General features: G+C 43.5%; 1 protein-coding gene across 10 annotated transcripts in view; it reads right to left on the reverse strand.

Annotated features, from left to right (window-relative positions):
* Positions 1 to 1006: 1006 nt before the first annotated feature.
* Positions 1007 to 20460, reverse strand: part of GVQW3 (GVQW motif containing 3) — a 31032-nt gene continuing 11578 nt past the window's right edge. The window contains exons 2-8 of one of the 10 annotated variants that reach the window (XR_013523232.1): positions 20002 to 20123; positions 15887 to 16116; positions 15676 to 15733; positions 11690 to 11910; positions 7466 to 7611; positions 4553 to 5231; positions 1007 to 2142 (exon numbers count right to left, since the gene is read on the reverse strand). Coding sequence is in view for 1 of the 10 variants with exons in the window: in XM_078340190.1 (XP_078196316.1) it covers positions 4992 to 5231 (240 nt within the window). In the remaining 9 variants the exon portion in view is untranslated. Of the gene's footprint in view, positions 2143 to 2256; positions 5232 to 7465; positions 7612 to 11689; positions 11911 to 15675; positions 15734 to 15886; positions 16117 to 20001; positions 20124 to 20460 lie in introns of those variants that run through there. The other 9 variants (XR_013523234.1, XR_013523235.1, XR_013523239.1 and 6 more) reach the window with 9 other exon arrangements.

The following is a 20460-nucleotide window of genomic DNA, read 5'->3' on the forward strand; positions in this document are numbered from 1 at the left end:
GGTAATTTACCTGACAGATTTGGTCCTCATACTGTTCCTTCAAAGAGTTTGAGAGAAGACTTAGTGATGGAGATACAGAAACTAAGCAAAAGGAAACAGCAAGGTAGTTATTAACATAGGAGAAACTGAAATCTTAACAAGAATGGAAATATAATCACAGAGACCTACATGGCTTGACTATGAATAACATTTACACGTTCATAACCAGGCCCAACAGAACTGCACTAGTTACATTCGACCATATTTGTTATTAAAGTGTTGAAATATTTCTATACTGGCTAGTAAATAGTAGCCACCCGCAAGTTCCCTGGGTACCCTGTTGCCACTGCCCAGCCATCCCACTACCCCCATCTCAGAACTCCCTGGAACTTCCCAGAATCCAGCTACTAAAAAGTACCTGGCATGGCCAGGGGCCCCAGAACTCTGTTCAAGAGGCCAGCGGTTGTTCAGATCAGTTAGTTCCTGTGCCAGTCAGCAGCCTCCATTCCCTCCTGGGCACTGCCTTTGGCTCCCCCAGAAGGCTGACCTGAGGCTTGCTTGCTACACCTACGTGGCCCAGGGAACCCTGCATGGGCACTGTCCTGAGACTGTTCTGGTGCCACCTGGCTGTCAGTAGCCAGCCAGCCTCACCTCCCACATAGCAGCTCCTGTCTCTGAGTGGGAGGCTCAAACCTCACCAGGACAGACAGCAGTCCTGGAAGAGATGTTAGCATCTCAAAGGACAAATATTTTTGATGGCTTCCCATCAAATATGTCATAATATGTAAATACTGAAAACGATTAACCAAAAATTGAAATAATTAAAGATACAATTATATTAGAGAATGGGGGAAGGAAGTGCTATTAGAGATGTCTTCCATTGTTCAGTCAGTAGTTAATGTCTGAACCTTGGTGTTTCAGGAATACCCTTAAAAGAAAAAAAAAAGACTAGGTCTGTAATAAAACTAATAAAATTTTTTTAAAAATTAAAAAGATAATGGCTGAAAATGTAAAAATCAAGAAACTGCAGTATAGGTATTTTATTTGGCAAATGGAAGTAAATTCCAAAGAAATAGCTGAAAGTGGCTAGTTGTCTCTGAAGAGTAACACTTGAGGTAGGGGGGCTTAGGGCAGGAATCTACTGTTTCTTATTATAAGCTTTGAAGACAACTTTGGCTTTTGAATCATGTGCATATTACTCTATTTTATTTTATTTTATTTTTAAATGGAGACCATTGTAGGAATCCTGATGAGAGGTGATGGCCATGGCAATGACCATGAGGCAAAGATAAGTGGATCTGGCCAAGTGCAGTCTCTCACACCTGTAATCCCAGCACTTTGGGAGGCCCAGGAGGGTGGATCATCTGAGGTTGGGAGTTTGAGACCAGCCTGACCAACATGGTGAAACCCCGTCTCTAGTAAAAATACAAAATTAGCTTGGCATGGTGGTACATGCCTATAACCCCAGCTACTCAGAAGGCTGAGGCAGGAGAATTGCTTGAACCCAGGAGGCAGAGGTTGCAGTGAGCCAAGATTGTGCAATTGCACTACTCCAGCCTGGGCAGCAAGAGTGTAACTCCATCTCAAAAAAAAAAGAAAAGATAAGTGAATCTAAGAATAGTTAGGACATGAGTTGGGATAGACTAGTGAGATTGCCTGGTGCAGAGAGAGAGGAGAAGAGGAGAGAGAATCACAAAAACTGGGGCCTGTAGCTGGGGCTAAGGGATGGCTGACTCTTGGTGAGCATTTGGATGCCAAGGGTCCTCCAGGTGCCACTTATAACAAAAGTGACTAACTCTGCTTGGGGGGATTGGAACTGGTTCACAGAGAAAGGGGGTATTTGAGGTGGGTCTTGAAGAGAGTATAGAAGTTTCCAGTTCCACAAAGGTTGAGTTCTAAGGTGAGAAGAAATCTTAAGGGAAGAATATTTCTGGGCAACGGTGGTGAAGAATAATAGGAAGTACAAAGGCAGAAAAGCATGGAGCATCGTTTTGGGAACAAACAGTGAGGTAGTTGTCCCATGAAGTGAGAAAGTTCAGGAGCCATGTTGGGAGAAGACAATGGCAGAAATAAAGCAGGAGTTTGTGACCAGAGTCCAGCAGCCTCCAATGTAGCCCAGGTAGGCCCCTCCCTCAAACTGGTGGCAGCATAACAGATACAGATCTGAAAAGCAATTTGGAAATACACATTAGAAACCTTGAAAATGTTTCTATCCTCTATCTCATTGTTCCCGAGAAAATACAGTTTTTAAAGCACACCGTGAGCAGCACACACTGGTTTGTTTGTTTTTGTATCATTATTGGAAATAGTGAAAAACTAGACAAAAACAAAATTTTCATTAGAAGAAAACACTTAAGCAAAATATAGTAAATTCACTCAATGATTAATAAATATGCAAACTAGTATGCCTCTCAGAATTTCGGCGGGCTTACCCAGGGGGCCTGCTGGGTCCAGGGAGGGGAGGTGATCAAATGTGGGCGAGAGGAAAAAGCAGAGTGGATTCTAGGTCGGCCCCCACAAGCATTGGGAAGGAGAGCTGCTCTTTGCTGAGCATTCCCCTTTTGGTATCTCACTTAACTCTCACTGTAATCCCATAAGGGTGGTACTACTACCATCCCATCTTATAGATGAGGACCTCAAGCTCAAAGAGGTGGAGTGATATGCCCAGGGCCATCTAGCTTTGAAATAGAGGAGGTGAGATTCCAGCCCAAGTCAACATGATGGCAGAACAGTTGGTGCTTTTCCTCTGTCACATGATGCCAGTTGTCAATGACGATCATGTTATCTGTAGAAAGTCCCTTTACATGACCACTGGCATCTTTCTTCAGTCTTGGGAGAACAATGCCAAGTCTGCGTAAACACCAGGGGCTGGCAATAAGTGGCAAAATAGAAACAGCTAGATGATACGAAGCTAAGCAATAAAAATGGAATATGTAGTTGTATCCGTGATAAAAGCGGCCATAAAAAAAAGTATGCTCATGGACAACAGCAGGAAGGAGGAGAAATTGAAACAGATAATGTGTGAGTGGGTGCTCACTTTCCTCTTTCTCTTCCTGGGGTTTCCGTTCTTAACACTGTATTATTTGCACAATAAAAAACAATTCACAATGAAAGATAGAAAGACTGAGAAAATACAAGTCCCTGGAGTGGCCCATGGCCATGCCTTGAGTCCAGCTGCAGCTCTAGGCTTTCCAAAGCCATTCTGACAGCAGCACTGGTAAAGAAGAAGCTAGCTTCTTTTGGATGAAGGGGGAAAGAGAAAAATGTAGTGAGTGACCCATGCCAAGAGGCTTAAGTTCTTTGCCATCATGCTCCACGGTTGTGTCATTGCCACATCTGATAAAGCTCTTACCCTAGCTGAGGAGGTATGGCTGTGACCTGGCACTTCCCAGCTCAAGAATTTATGCATCTAATGGTATTGTGGATCCCTGTTCATTTGTTGTCACCTCTGCTGGCTGGGGCTTGGGTTTGGCTTTGCTGGAGCAAGGGCCAGTGTGGGATTCTCTCTGACTGAGGGATAGAGGCCAAGGTGACCTCAGCCAGCAAAGAGAACAGTGAAACAGCAGCATTTATGCCAGGGTTTCAGAGCTGGGGTGCAGTGATTTTTCTTTGGCTCATGCTCACTTGATCTTATTTTATCCTTTAGATCGCCATTCCTTTCCAGATTTCATACATTTGCCTGTGCTGGTCTCTCTGTCTGGAGTGCCCTGTCTCATTCTTCCTGACAGAGCTAAGCCCCGCCCATCCTTGAATACCACTTCGTTGATGAACCTTTTTCCAGTCTCCTTTTGGGGAATGAATCATTCCATTCTCTGGCTCCCAAAACACTTGATTTGTATCTTTCCTATGGCAATTGCATTTTTTCTGCAGTACATTATAGTTATTTATGCCCAGTCTGTTTCTCCTACTAAATGGTGAGCTTCTCAAGGTGGCCAAGAAACATGTCTTATCCAACTCTGATCCCCACACAATGTCTGCCATATGGTAGATGCTCAATCAATGTATGGAATGACATTAATATATAATAGTTGAATTCTTCCTCTTTCTGTGCATGGACTCTCTGGGAAAGCTGTTGAGATTATAGGCAGATGACTAATTGGTTTTTATGTCCATTTGAAAGAGGCAGGAAGAGGAAGAGAGTTAAAGCTATCTGTGGATCCATATTCCAGAGATTTCAGCCAGTGGTCCTTAGGGGATGATAACTGGAATAGTAACTAACACGTGCAGAGGCTCTTCCTTACACTTCCACACCCATTAACTTGGATGAGTCCCACAAGGACTCATGGAAGTAGGCTGGGTGGGCAGTATTTGGCCTGTTCCAGTGTTATAGCTGAGGAAACCAAGGCTCAGAAAATGGAAGTGATTTGCAAGAATACATCAACTCAAAGTAGGGCTGGGACTCAAACCCAGATCTGTTGACTCCAAATTCCATGCTCTTGGAATTGCTGAGGTGACAAGGGCACAAGCAACCCTTCCCCGTGATAAACGTTTGCAGAAGGAAGGAAGCCCGCGATTAAACCCTGATGAAGTGTACTTGCACCAGGCCCCAGTTGTTACTCTCATACATGTTTACCTCTCATCCAGGGCAGAGACCATGCTTTCACCATCATTTCTTTCTCCAAAGTTCAGGTCTTTGGGAAGCCTCACACTTTTGATGGGTCTTGATTTTCATGTCTAAAATGAGGAGGCTGAGCTAGAAGTTTAAATAGGGTCACATTCACACTGGTGCCCAGTACAGAGCCTGGCCCACAGTTTCTATCACCCTCTCCATGGATGACTCCCAGCTCCAACACTGGAGGCCTCTGGGACTCCAGCTGACATGATGGAGTGTGTACCCTGCACGTTGCAGCCTCTTCCCAAGCTGGCTGTGGAAACTGAGCCTCCTCCAGACAGCAGGGCTGCTCCGCTCACGCAGATCAGGTCCAGAGCCTCATTAGTCAAGTCAGATGACATAGTTAACACTTGGGGCTGGCAGAGCCAGTTCATCAAAAGCTCCTATGTGCCTGGCTCCATCACCACAGCTGAGGAACTACTGTATGTGGAGCGGGCAGTACATCAGAGGAGCAGCGCCAGAGTGCTTCCAAATTGGTTTTGATTAACTGCATAGACATGTCTTTAATTGGTGCCAGTGTAGCAGCCAGGGAACTTATGGGAAAGCAGGATGTTATGCTTTCATTCCCTGAAGTCCCATAAAGCAATGAAAGATGAGGAACAGAATCACTGCTCGTTGAAAATTTATCGACCATGTAGACCTAGAAAACACAAATAAGTATCTGAATTGAAACCTAACCTCATTTTCCCAACTCATTGGAAGCCATGCATGTTCCCCTCTGCCCTGCCTGCCTGTTGAGATGTGCAGCTGAGAAAAAGGTGTGATTTCAAAGAAACAAGTGCTTTAGCACAGAGACAGCATGCTCAGCTCTCCCCAGGCCCTCCTGGAATGGACGCCTGGAGGTATTTGGAAAGATGCCTCCCCTCAGAAATGCGTCTCTCCAGCCCATCACCAACCATCCTATGAACTGTTATCAGAGGCTAATTCACTTTGGGTGAAACATTCATTCGCACATTCATTCTTTTCTACCTTTTGGAGATTTAAGACATATGTGGTGACTGTGTCCTAAATACAAAGCACTGTTGTAGTGTCATAAGGAATATATAATGAAGTTCAAAAAAAAAAAGACCCTTTTCCCAGGAAAATGATTATATAGGAGAAGAGAGAGGACAGGGCCATAGAAGAACTAATGCATGATGAGTGACATCACATAGAAGAGGAGCCATTGGGATTTTACATCAAGAAGACTTGGGTTCAAATCTCAGTTCTGTTTCTTCTTACTGAGCCACCTCAGATAATCACTTTAATTCTCTAAGTTCTCCCTCTTTGAGAGGCTGGAGTGCAGTAGTGTAATCACAGCTCACTGCAGCCTCCAATTCCTGGGCTCAAGTGATACTCCCATCTCAGCCTCCTAAGTAGCTAGGGCCACAGGTGTACATTACCACATCCAGCTTTTCTTTATTTTTTCATAGACATGGGGTCTTACTCTGTTGCCCAAGCTGGTCTTGAACTCCTGGAAGAGATCCTCCTGCCTCAGCCTACCAAAGTACTGGGATTACAGGCATGAGCCACTGAGTCTGGCCTGAGTTTTAATTACAGAATAAAGATACTTACTGCACATGTTGACTGTGAGACTTGTAAGAATGAGCAGAGTGGAAAGTACCTAGCACAGGGTCTGGCACTGAGCAATAAATTGTTGCCAATTCCAAATAAGCATCACTAGTGCAGCTCGGATAGGGTGCTGTGTGATAGTTCAGTATTCCAGGAACGAACCATTACTGATCACAGATTCTGTGCCACGGTCTAAACTGGACATTAGGGATTTCAGTAGGAAGTTCAGTCCTGCCCTTAATGAGACTGAGGTCCACTAGAGAGTCACAATGATTTAATATGGTAAGAATGGCAAAGTGTCACAGGTATGCTCACAGAAATCTACTCAGAGGCAGTGAGGAGGAAAGGAGATAGTGGTCACTTCTACCCGAAAAAGCAGGATAGATTCACCTAAAGAGGCAATGCTTGAACCACATTCTGACACATAAGAAGATTTTCATTTACAGATAAAGAAGGAAGCATTTTCTATGCACAAGGCCACAGTTTCCTTCCTTTTGTTCCTCTAGCAAACAGAGGTTATCCCCATAGGATCTTGGAATCAGCTGTTTGTTCTCTTTGTTATAGAAAGTTCTTCCCCTAAATTTTCCCGAAGTGGGCTCCTTCTTGACATTTATAACCTGATATTTTATTTTTTCATTTGTTTATTATATATCTCTCCTGCTAGAATGACAGGTCTGTGAGAACCTGAGATCCTGACTGTATTTTCCTCCACTCTGTTACCACAACTAGAACATTGCCTGGCATATAGTAGGCATTCAATATACATTTATTGCATAAGTAAATAAATAACCAACAGGAGGCACAGGACGGTAATACTGCAATCGAGGAACTATTCTAAGCACAGTGCCTGGCACACAGTGGACACTGAATTTTTTTTCATAAAATTAAATAATGGGAAATGCCTGAAGCATAGGCCAGAGGAACTGAGGTGGGAGATAATAGAAGAGGTGGTCTCAGAGCTGCACCTGGGAAGAATGACAATGTGATAGGGATGTCGAGAAGGAGATCGGGAGGATTAAATCACAGAACTTTTAAGTCCCTTCCAACCTGGAGCTTCTAAGAATTTGTCCTGAACAAATCATCTCTTGTCACCCTTCCTGATCCCCTCACTTACACCCCTCCTTTCCACTCCACCCTGTCTGGAGGCTGTAAGGACATCTGATGCACCATTTCCTGCCAATGTAAATCACAGACTGATGTGTGATGCTCGTTTGTAGGTTTTACCATCCCCCAGGTGGAGATGGCCCCAAATCTCAGGGTGGAGGCCCCAAGCAAAGCCAGCCTTACCACAGGGTGGCAAATAAGGCGGAACTGTTTACTCACCAGCACCTTCCTGGCCCTGCTCCCAGATAATTTTATGTCCTGTGGTCCTGGATCTGCTCCTTAGTTGGATGCACCTCAGTTCACTTGCTGGAGCACTGATGTGTGACTGTTTAACTGCTGCTGCTTCCTGTCCCAGGGATCCTGGGCTTCAGGGAGCATGAGAAAGAGACAAGAAAGAGAGCTTTATATGAGGTAAGCCTTGACAGTAATCATAAAAGTCAAAGACTAACTTACACTTAGATAGTGCTTCACAGTTTACAAAGCCCAAGAGGACCGCTATTCATCCTTCAAGGTCCTGAACAAATGTTACCTCTTTTCACCAACCTTCAACTCTTCAGGCAGAGGTAATCCTTTCCTCCACACTTGATAAAACCTCCATGATAGCCCTTATTGCCTTGTAATAAACGTATCTGTGTCCGTGTCTCATTTCCTCCACTAAACCATCAGAACCCTGGGGGCAGATCTCTTTTCTCCCAGTAAAACACACTTCTTTCTTTCTTAAAAAGTAATAGTTAAAAATTAAGTAATTTTTCTTAATACATATTTTCATTATACATATTTTGTAACCACAAAAGTAATATTTATAGTTATAATAATAAAAATTGTATATATAAAAGCATAATGAAACAAATTTAAAATCACCTATAATTTCATCACCCAGATAAAACTACTGTTAACGTTTTGGATATATCTTGAGGTTGCTTTTTAGCATACAGAAAGTAAAAATGGGACGATATAATACATGTGGTTTTACAGTCTGATTTTATCACCTATCTTATCGTGAACATCTTCAAACCTCATTGACAGTTCTTTAAAAACATCATTTTAAATAGCTGCATTATTTCACTTAATGAATATGCTGTAATTTTCCTAACAATTTCTCCATTGTGGGACATTTGGGTTATTCCTTTTTTTTTTTTTTTAACTATTTTTTTACAAATAAGTCCGCAATGAATAGCTGTTACATAAATCTTTGTCTGTATCTCTAACAGTTTTCCTAAGAATGATTCCCAGGAGTGGAATGTCTAGGCCAACTGGTTTAAACTCTTTTTTTTTTTTTTGAGAGGGAGTCTTGCTTCATCACCCAGGCTGGAGTGCAGTGGCACGATCTCGGCTCACCGCAACCTCTGCCTCTTGGGTTCAAGCAATTCTCCTGCCTCAGCCTCCTGAGTAGCTGGGATTACAGGCGCCTACCACCACGCCCGGCTAATTGTTGCATTTCTAGTGGAGATGGTGTTTCACCATGTTGGCCAGGCTGGTCTTGAACTCCTGACCTTGTGATTCACCCGCCTTGGCCTCCTAAAGGGCTGAGATTACAGACATGAGTCACTACGTCTAGCCTAGCTTAAACTCTTTAAAGCTTTGTGATGCTCATTGCCAAATTGCTCTGAGAAAACAATACCAATTTATAATTTCACCAATGCAAGTCCATCTCACGTGACCAACATTATAATCCCGTTTATATCTTTACCAAGTCAGTGTCCTTTTCAGTGTCTCTTTAGTTAAGTAATTTTTCTTAAACACAGCAGAAATCATACGACCAAACTTAGTTATTCTCTTCCAAGATGTCAACCTGGGAGGGCATATTTACTTAAAAAGTGCTTCCACTGTTTTAAATATTTCTTTAATTTTTATTTTAAAATTGGCTGCAAAGTAGACAACACATTCTTTTGCTTCTAAATTACAATACATCTTTTTCTTCAGGGAATCATTTTTGATTTTTGGCAATAGTTCAAAAGTCACTTGAAATTCATGAGATGAGAAGCTGCAGCTGGGTTTGGGGTCAGAAATGATGTGTAACGTTGCAGTAGTGAGGTTGAGGTCTTTTTGCGACTTGTAAAGAGAGTCCCATAGGAGTTCTGGGCAGTAGTGGCATCATCAGAATAAGGGCTGAGCCTTCTAGCATGACCATTCCAAAGTGGCTGCACTCAGCTGGAAGTATGACTCTACCACACAGTTATGGAACCTCCTCTCGTGACTTCATCATTACTCTGGATAGCCCCAGGGACAGGTGTCATCTTATTTCAGAACTGAACTCCAGGTCAGGTGTGGTGGCTCATGCCTGTAGTCTCCACATTTTGGGAGGCCTAGGTGGGTGGATTGCTTGAGCCCAAGAGTTCGAGACCAGACTGGGCAACATAATGAAACCCTGACTCTACAAAAAATGCAAAAATTAGCTGGGCATGGTGATACATGCCTGTAGTCCCAGCTATTCTGGAGGCTGAGGTGGGAGGATCACTTGAGCCCAAGAGGTTGAGGCTACAGTGAGCTATGATTGAACCACCACACTGTAGCTCAGTGACAGGGGGAGAGCCTGTCTCAGAAAAAGTAAAAAAGAACTGATCTCCAGGCCAAGCAAGGTGGCTAACACCTGTAATTCTGGCACCTTGGGAGGCCAAGGAGGGGAGGATAACTGGAGTCCAGGAGTTCAAGACCAGCCTGGACAACATAGTGAGACCCTGTCTCTACAAAAAAAAAATTTTTTTTAATTAATTAGTCAGGCATGGTAGTATGCACCTGTTGTCCTGGCTACTTGGAAGGCTAAGGCAAGGGGATCACTTGAGCCATGGAGTTGGAGGCTGCAGTGAGCTATGATCCACTGTACTCCAGGCTGAACAACAGTACTGATCAGGTCACCTTCCCTCTTCTTTCTTCATCAAGCCCACTCGGACCTGATGTGACTTCAAGACCAAGACTTTAGAAGGGCACTTTAAGGGGAAGGTGAAACATGGTACAGCAATGGAAAGAGCCCTCAGACTTCAGTCAGAAAAAAATGAGTCTGATGCCTGGCTCTGCCTTTGCCTTTTGCCAGCTCTGTGTTAGGTCCCATTAGTAAAGGAGGATGCTACTTCCAAGAACTGTTCAGGAGTTACTGGGAGGGCTTTTGCTTTCCTGATGAAACAGGACTGCTGAGTCTGAACTGTCTGCACCTCCCAACCTTTGTCTGCCTTGAACTTGGAGGTGATGGCTGAGTGTCACAGACATCTTATAACCGAGATGGAAACACCAAGGAGCACCTTTGGAATTCTTGTTATGCCAGAAAATAACTACCTATTTATGTCACTGTTAGTTATCATTACTTGCAGCTAAAAATATTCCAATATACATGCATAAAATGTGTCCACACATAATCAATGTGCAATAAGGGTAGCTACTTACACTCATTAAAGTCCTTGTACTGTAAAAACTTGAAATGCCTTCTTTTCCTTAGTGGAACCTCAATCATCCCTATTGACCCCCTGCACCTTTGCAGGGCACCTACTCAGGGCCAGGCTTTGTGCAAGATGCATAGGCAAGAGGTGCCCCCAATCTAAGGAGGGAAGTGAAAAGCCTCAGAGTATGCCAGCCTCTGCTAAGACATTGCCTAAACCCAGCAGGACTCAACAGGCAAGCCCTGCCACAGCCTGGGCTTTCTCCTTGTATCTGAGGCAGGCCAAAGATGATGTGCAAGACCCTTGGTATGTCCCCTTCACTGCCCACCTCATGCACGAGCTTGGAGAAGCTTCTGGGTGGTGGAGGAAATACTTATTGGCTTCCACATCTTTCCAGCCAAATGCTCCTACCAAGGGCTCCCAGGCTCAAGAGAGCCTGGCTTCGCCTGCTTGCTGTCTCCCCTCATAGGAAATGGGAGGAATCTTTTTCAGAATATTTGCTCCAGCAAAATGCCAGCAAAATCGTCCATTAAGGCTAAACAATGGAAAGAAGGCAGAGGTACCAAGCTGTCTTTTAGATGCCTGGATGTCCTGTATGGGATTTTATAGACAAATAGACTGAATGCAAAACCTATTCCCCACTTAAAGTTTTATGGCTTTGGCAGTTTAGACAACCTTTCTGAGCTTCAGTTTTCTTATTTATAAAATGAGATGGCTGGCCCAAAAGTAGTGAGTTATCTCAATTGATTGTTCATAGTCAGTCACAGATTGAACTACTTGTTCTATTCCTTCCCTCTTTCTCACTACTGAACTTAACTGGTTTAAAATAAATAAAAGGGAGATATGACAGCCCATTCTATGAGTTCACTTGACTGGGTCATGGGGTTCTCAGATAGACGGTAAAACATTATTTCTCGGTGTGTCTGTGGGGATGTTTCTGGAACAGATTAGTATTTGAATTGATAGACTGAGTAATGAAGACCCACCCCTCCCTAATGTACGTGGACATCATCCAATTCATTGAGGACCTGGATAAAACAAAAAGGTAGAGGAAGAGCAGATTTGTTCTCACTTCTTGAGCTGTGAAACCCATCTTCTCCTGAGCTCAGACATCAGCACTCCTTGCTCTTCAGCCTTTGGACTTGGACTAGAATTTATGCCATCAAACTCCTGTTTTTGGCTAGGCATGGTGGCTCATGCTGATAATTCCAGAGCTTTGGGAGGCTGAGGCAGGAGGATCCCTTGAGACAAGGAGTTCGAGACCAGCCTAGGCAACATGGCGAGGTTACATCTCTACAAAAAACAAAAATAAAATTACTTGGGCATGGTGGCACATGACTGTAGTCCCAGCTACTCAGGAGGCTGAGGTGGGAGGATGGCTTGAGTCCAGGAGTGCAAGGCTACAGTGAGCTAAAATTGCACCACCATACTCCAGCCTGGGTGCCAGAACAATATCCTGTTTCTAAACAAACAACAAAACCCACCAAACTCTAGTTCTTAGGTCTTCGTCTTAGGGCTTGTTATAGAACAACACCATTGGCTTTCCTGGGCTCCAGCTTGCAAATGGCAGTTCATAGGGCTTCTCAGCCTCCATAATCACAAGAATAAATCTATTTACCTATATCTCCTATTGGTCCTGTTTCTCTGGAAAACCTTGACTAATACAGGAGATAATAAATGCCTACTTCCAGCCTGGGCAACATGGCAAAACCCTATCTCTACAAAAAAATGCAGATATTAGTCAGGCATGATGGTGCGTGCTGGTAGTCCCAACTACTGGGGAAGTTGAGGTTGGAGGATCAGTTGAGCCTGGGTGATTGCACCATTGCACTCCAGCTGGGGTGACAGAATGACACCTTTTCCCAAAATAAATAAATAAATAATATTAAGAAAAATAAGTGTCTACTTGACAGAATTGTTGTTTTTCATCTGGCAACTTCCAGAAACATAATCAGCTACACTAATGAAAATGGGTGTCATATCCCATTCCTTACTATAGACACATGGAGGTGCTGGATGAATTATAACACAAATTTCTTTCTTTCTTTCTTTCTTTTTTTGAGACAGAAACTAGCTCTGTTGCCCAGGCTGGAGTGCAGGAGCACAATCCCGACTCACTGCAACCTCCGTCTCCTGGGTTTAAGTGATTCTACTGCCTTAGCCTGCTGAGTAGCTGGGATTACAGGTGCACACCACCATGCCTGGCTGATTTTTGTATTTTTAGTAGAGATAGGGCTTTCAGATGGCTGGATGTTGCTCAGGCTGGTCTTGAACTCCTGACCACAAGTGATCCACCACTTCAGCCTCCCAAAGTACTGGGATTACAGGTATGAGCCACCACGCCCAGTCTACACATGTTATTTTTTATTGCTGAATTTGAAAAATATAAAGAGAAATTTCTAGACATCAGAAATGAAAAAGGAGCTCAAAGGCAGGACAGGGTACAGCCAGTGCCAAGGAATACATAGGGACCTCAGACTTAGACGCAGATCCTGAGGGCTGCGGGCTAGGGTTTCACTGCACACTAAGGAATAGGAGATGGGGCTTAAGTTTCTGCCAGCTGAGCAAGTTGTAACTGAGATAAAACCCTGAGGTTAGAAGTTGGGCTTCTTCCATGAAAAGGAGACTGGAAAAGCTGTATCCTGGCTTTAAAGAAGTTGCAAGAAAGATTGACCTTTGAAGAGGCTGTGAGTGGGGTAATAAATAGCATTTACAAGAAATAGAAATGCCAGTCTCTGCCACATGCAAGATAGGGAGTTTGAATTTACTCTACCTTTATATGCAGGCACCCACTGACATAAATTCTTTCTTCTTTCTTTCCTTCCTTCCTCCCTTCCTCTCTCCCTCCCTCCCTTTCTCTTTCTTCCTTTCCTTTCTTTTCTTTTCCTTTCCTTTCCTCTTTTTTTTTTCTTGATGTAGTTTCATCTTGCCGCCCCGGCTGGAGTGCAATGGTGTGATCTCAGCTCACTGCAACCTCCACCTCCTGGGTTCAAGTGATTGTCCTGCCTCAGCCCCCCGAGTAGCTGGGATAACAAGAGCGTACCACCACACCTGGCTAATTGTTGTGTTTTTAGTAGAGACAGGGTTTCACCATTTGGCCAGGCTGTTCTCAAACTCGTGACCTCAGGTGATCCTCCCACTTAGGCCTCCCAAAATGCTGGGATTACAGGCATGAGCCACTGCACCCAGCAAGATAAATTAGCAGAAAAATTGGTCCAGATCATTACAATTCATAGGTTGGGCTGGGGCAAGATCCATTAAAACTCTTAGGTTTGGGCTGAAGCAAATCAAAAGAGCTCAAAAGGGATGCTTGACAAATATACTAGAAAAAAAATATTCTCAAAAAGTAACAAATCACTGAGGAAAGAAATGACCAAAATAGAGAGTTAACAAACAAAACAAACTAGAGATATGAAGGGTAAAAATGGAACCACCTGAAAGAGACTATGAAGTAAGGATGATTAAAATGGAGAGAAAGGAAGTGTAGAAGCCTGGCCAGGCGCAGTGGCTCACTCCTGTAATCCTAGTACTTTGGGAGGCTGAGGCGGGCAGATTGCTTGATTCCAGGAGTTCTAGAGCAGCCTGGGCAACACAGTGAAATTCAGTCTCAAAAAAAAAAAAAAAAATTTTTTTTTCTTTTTCTTTCTTTTTTTTTTGAGACAGAGTTTCGCTCTTGTTACCCAGGCTGGAGTGCAATGGCGCAATCTCGGCTCACCACAACCTCCGCCTCCTGGGTTCAGGCAATTCTCCTCCTCAGCCTCCCGAGTAGCTGGGATTACAGGCATGCGCCACCATGCCCAGCTAATTTTTTTGTATTTTTAGTACAGACGGGGTTTCACCATGTTGACCAGGATGGTCTTGATCTCTTGACCTCGTGATCCACCCGCCTCAGCCTCCCAAAGTGCTGGGATTACACGCTTGAGCCATCGTGCCCAGCCTCTTTTTTTTTTTTTAAAAGGCAGAGTCTTGCACTGTCACCCAGGCTGGAGTGCAATGATGTGATCTCAACTCACTGCAACCTCCACTGCCTGGGTTCAAGTGATTCTCCTGTCTCAGCTTCCCACGTAGCTGGGATTACAGGTGTCCACTACCATAATTAGCTAATTTTGTGTATTTTTAGTAGAGACAGGGTCTCAGTATGTTGGCCAGGTTGTTCTCGAACTCCTGACCTTGTGATCTACCCATCTTGGCCTCCCAAAGTGCTGGGATTGCAGGTGTGAGCCACTGTACCCAGCAATAAAAAATTAAAAAAAAAAAAAAATAGCAGCCATTATAACGGAACAGAATAGTATGGAGGAGAAAAAGTTGGAAAATTTGAAAAAGAACCATATAAAACTTCCAGAAATAAGAACATAGCTACTAAAATGAAAGACTCAAAGATGAGTTAACCTACATATTCAAGCTAGCTGAAGAGGGAATTTGAAGAGACATTTTAAGGACAGGACCCAAAATGGAGATAAGGAGAAAAAACCCAAACAAGAATTTAAGAGAAATGAAGAATAAAAAGAGAGAGTCAAACAGATGTCTCATAGGAGTTCCAGAAAGATTTAACGGAGGGGCCCAGCACAGTGGCTCATGCCTGTTAATCCCAGCACTTTGTAAGGCCAAGGTGGGCAGATCACCTGAGGTCAGGAGTTTGAGACCAGTCTGGCCAAATGGTGAAACATTGTCTCTAGTAAAAATACAAAAATTAGCCAGGTGTGGTGGTGCACACCTGTAGTCCCAGCTACTCGGAAGGCCAAGGCAAGAGAATAGCTTGAACCCAGGAGGTGGAGGCTGCAGTGAGTGGAGCCATTGCACTCCAGCCTGGGCGACAAGAGCGAGACTCCATTTCAAAAACAAAAAAGAAAGATTTAACAGAGGTAATGGTGGAAAATCATTATTTAAAATATTAAGGGTATATTCATCAGAGATCTTCAGTGAAACATGAAACAGAACCAACAAGATGTGTGTGTGTGTGTGTGTGTGTGTGTGTGTGTGTGTGTGTGTATAAACAGAGAGCAAGAGATTTATTATAAGGATGTAATTATGGAGACTGAGAAGTTCCAAGATCTGTACCTGGCAAGCTGTAGACCCAGAAGAGCCAACAGTGACTTTCCAGCCCGAGTCCAGAGGCCTGAGGAAAAGGAGAGGCAGTGGTGTAAGTTCCAGTTCAAAACCCTGCAGTCTTGAGACCCAAAAAAAGAGCTGGTGTTTCACTTTGAGTCTAGAGGCAGTAAAAGCCTGATGTCCCAGCTTGAGCAGCCAGGCAGGAGGAGTTTCCTCTTACTTTCAGGAGAGTCAGCCTTTTTGTTCCATTCAGGCCTTCAACAATTGAATGAGGCTCACTGGCATTAGAAAGGGCAGTCTGCTTTACTCAGTCTACTGATTCAAAGGTTAACTCATGGCCTGGCATGGTGGCTCATGCCTGTAATCCCAGCATTTTGAGAGGCCAAGGTGGGATGATTGCTTGACCCAGAGGTTTGAGACCAGCCTGGGCAATGTGATGAAACTCCAACCCTACAAAAAAAAAAAAAAAATACAAAATTAGCCTGGTGTGGTGGCATGTGTCTGCAGTCCCTGCTACCTGGGGGCTGTGGTAGGAGGATCTCTTGAGCCACGGAAGCATAGTTTGCAGTGAGCCGAGACTGTGCCATTGTACTCTAGCCTGGGCAACAGGAGTGAGACTCTGTCTCAAAAATAATAATAATATAATAATAATAGCACAGAAATGTTAAAAGGATGGGAACATATACTAGGCAAATGCTAAGCAAAATAATGCAATATTGAAAGATTTTAAGCCAAAAATAATTACTAAAGAATCACATGATAATGATAATGATAAAAGGAAAAGTTCACCAGGAAGATATGGCCCAAAACCTCTGTGTACCACCTGGCAACATTGCTTCGAAATATATGAAGCCCCCTCAGGTCTTCAGCATGCATGTAAGGAAACTACCAGAGGCCAGAGAAAGAACTACCCAAAAGGATTAGAAGGAACCATTTTTGGAGATCACACAGGCTCACTTCATATTCTAATATCTAGAGTGGCAAGGCATATTTCATAAGGTTTCAGGTGTCCTCAACACTGTGGCAAAATTAGCCCTAGACTAATATTACTCTGGTCTCATCTAACAAAACTTAAAAGTAATAGCCAAAAGCTATTTCCAAAAAATCAGTTAACTGAAACTGAAGGAGATAGGTAAAATTGGTAGATAAGGTCATTAAAACAATTAGAACTGTATTCCATGTGATCAATAACCTAGAGAAAAAACTGAGCTTGTTAAGTAGACACAGAAGATATTAAAAAGACCCAATTTCCAGTAGCAATACACTCATTGCCGATATCTTGGTTTCTAAACACCATTCTCCAATAAAAGGAACCAAGGCTAGGGAGAAATCGAGAATAGAGAAATGATTGGTCACAGGTGTGGAGAGGCAAACAACAAGGTAATCTTGGGGTATATTGTAGTACCAGAAGGTAAGGACCTGCTAAGAAAAAAAAAGAAAAGGTTAGGAGCACACCAAAGAGACATAGGAGCAGGCCGGGCTCAGTGGCTCACGCCTGTAATCCCAGCACTTTGGGAGGCCAATGGGGGTGGGGATCACCTGAGGTCAGGATTCGAGACCAGCCTGACCAACATAGCGAAACTTCTGTCTCTACTAAAAATAGAAAATTAGCTGGGTATGGTGGTGCATGCCTGTAATCCCAGCTACTTGGGAGGCTGAGGCAGGAGAATCACTTGAACCCGGGAGGTGGAGATTTCGGTGAGCCAAGATTGTGTCATTGCACTCCAGCCTGGGCAACAAGAGCAAAACTCCGTCTCAATAAATAAATAGAGACACAGAAGCCAACCTGAAAGAGCATCCAGTGGCCAAAGATGGAACAATCTGAGCAACAAAATAAATAACACAACATTGGATTATTACTCAAAATATAAAACAAACATACATGAGTCCAAACATATCCATAGAGATAGAAACTTGATTACAGGTTGCTGGGGCCAGGGATATGGAGAGTGACTGCTTAATGAGCATAGGGTTTCCTTTTAGTGTGATGAAAATATTCTGAACTAGATAGTGGTGATGATTACATAGCATTGTGATACTAAATGCCAACTGAAATGTACACTTTAAAGTGGTTAAAATGGTGAATTTTGTCATGTGAATTTTACCACAGTAAAAAAAATTATAAAAATCCCTTCTTTCATTCATCTATCAAACAGTTCCAGGCAAGGTTTATTCTAGATGCAGGGAACACAAGGAAGAATCAGATGTGGGCTTGGCTTTTAGGTCACGGGCTGTTAAGGAAGAAAAATATCCTGCTATGCCAGGTGCGGTGGCTCACGCCTGTAATCCCAGCACTTTGGGAGGCCGAGGCGGGCAGATCACAAAGTCAAGAGATCAAGACCATCCCGGCCAACATGGTGAAACCTCATCTCTACTAAAAATACAAAAAAAAAAAAAAATTAGCTGGGTGTTGTGGCACGTGCCTGTAGTCCCAGCTACTTGGGAGGCTGAGGCAGGAGAATTGCTTGAACCCCAGAGGCAGAGGTTGCAGTGAGCCGAGATCGTGCCACTGCACTCCAGCCTGGCGCCTGGCACCTGGCAACGAAGCGAGACTTTGTCTCAAAAAAAAAAAAAAAACCAAGAAAGAAAAGAAAAACATCCTGCAAACAACTAAGTTCAGTAAAGTATTACAGTTTTCTTGACGTCAGAATGTGCATTGCTACAATGAGATATCATCTTACCCCAGTTAAAATTGCTTTTATACAAGACAGGCAATAATGAATGCTGGCAAGGATGTGGAGAAAAGGGAACCCTCATACACTGTTGATGGAAATGTAAATTAGCACATCCACTATGAAGAACAGTTTGAAGGTTCTGCAAAAAACTAAAAATAGTGCTACCATATAATCTAGCAATCCCATTGTTAGATATATACCCCAAAGCAAGCAAATCAGTTTATCAAGGAGATAGCTGAACTCCCATGTTTATTGCAGCACTATTCACAATAGCCAAGATTTAGAAGCCACCCCAGTGTCTGTCAACAGACAAATAAAGAAAATGTGGTATATATACACAATGGAGTGCTATTCAGCCATTAAAAAAAGAATGAGATCCTGTCATTTGCAACAACATGAATAGAACTGGAGGTCATTAAGTGAAATAAGTCAAGTACAGAAAGACAAACTTCACATGTTCTCACTTATCTGTGGGAGTTAAAATTAAAATAAATGAACTTATGGAGATAGAGAGTAGAAAGATGGTTACCAGTGGCTGGGAAGGATAGTGGAGGTTCCGGTGGGGGGAAGAGGACATAGTTAATGGGTACCAAAAAATAGTTAGAAAGAATGAATAAGATCTAACAGTTGATAGCACTGCAGGGCGACTACAGTCATAATAATGTAATTGTATATTTAAAAATAACTACAGGAAGGCCGGGCATGGTGGTTTACACCTGTAATCCCAGCGCTTTGGGAAGCTGAGGCAATTGGATCATCTGAGGTCAGGAGTTCAAGACCAACCTGGTCAACATGGTGAAACCCTGTCTCTACTAAATATACAATAATTAGCTGGGCATGGTGGCAGGCGCCTCTAATCCCAGCTACTTGGGAGGCTGAAGCATGAAAATCACTTGAATCTGGGAGGGGGAGACTGCAGTGAGCTGAGATTGCACCACTGCGCTCCAGCCAGAGTGACAGAGTGAAAGACTCCTTTCAAAATAATAACTAAAAGAGTATAATTGGATTCTTTGTAACACAAAGGATGAATGCTTAAGGTGATGGATACCCCATTTACCCTGATGTGGTATTATGCATTGTATGCCTGTATCAAAATATCACATATACTCCATAAATATATACACCTACCATGTACCCACAAAAGCAAAGGCTAAAAAAGAAATTAAAGAATGTGCCTTATACACTGGTGGGTATAAGGGTGGTGGGGGAGGGTGGCTGCTTCACTGAGTGGGGTGGTGGGTGGTGGGGGAGAACAGCAATGGTGAGGCCGAGGCTTCAGTCCAAAAGGGGAGTTTGCCAAGTAGATGGCAGCAGAGAGGAATTCCAGGCACAGGGTGGGGCATGATTGAGCAAGCTCAAAAAGTTGGTATCCAAAAGCCTCCAGTTTTCAGCAAACTCCAACCAAATAGCACATGAGCAGTATAGGGGATGGTCTTTCAGACAGTGAGGTGAGGGGTGGGTTACCACCCCTGTCCAGCTGCTGTAGGCGACAGAGATGTTGGGGAGGCCGGCTGTGGTGACTCATGCCTGTAATCCCAGCACTTTGGGAGGCTGAGGCAGGCAGATCATGAGGTCAAGAGATCAAGACCATCCTGGCCAACATGGTGAAACCCCAGCTCTACTAAAATTACAAAAATTAGCTGGGCATGATGGCACATACCTGTAGTCCCAGCTACTTGGGAGGCTGAAGCAGGAGAATCGCTCGAACCCAGGAGGCAGAGGTTACAGTGAGCCGAGATTGAGCCATTGCACTCCAGCCTGGGCGACACAGCAAGTCTCCGTCTCAAAAGAAAGAAAAAAGAGATGTCAGGGAAATCACATGGACCTGGCAGATGTGAGGGTCAAAGAAAGCAGGATTCCAAGACTGGGCCACTGGGTGGGTGATAGATACTGCTCATCCCTAAGGTGACCCTGCAGGAACATTCTGTTCAGGAGAGGTCAAAGTAGAATAGAATATATAATCCCCTAATTGTATGCCCTTGTACTACATCCATCATACCATTTTATGTATTCTACAATTCTTAATTTATTTATGCATTGGACACCAACTTCTCTTTTCCTTGGGCTTCCTGTTTTCATGTTTGAAATATATGTTACTTTGGAAATGTCATGGCACACT

This window comes from Callithrix jacchus, chromosome 10 (assembly GCF_049354715.1).
Source record: "Callithrix jacchus isolate 240 chromosome 10, calJac240_pri, whole genome shotgun sequence".
Lineage (NCBI taxonomy): Eukaryota > Metazoa > Chordata > Mammalia > Primates > Cebidae > Callithrix > Callithrix jacchus.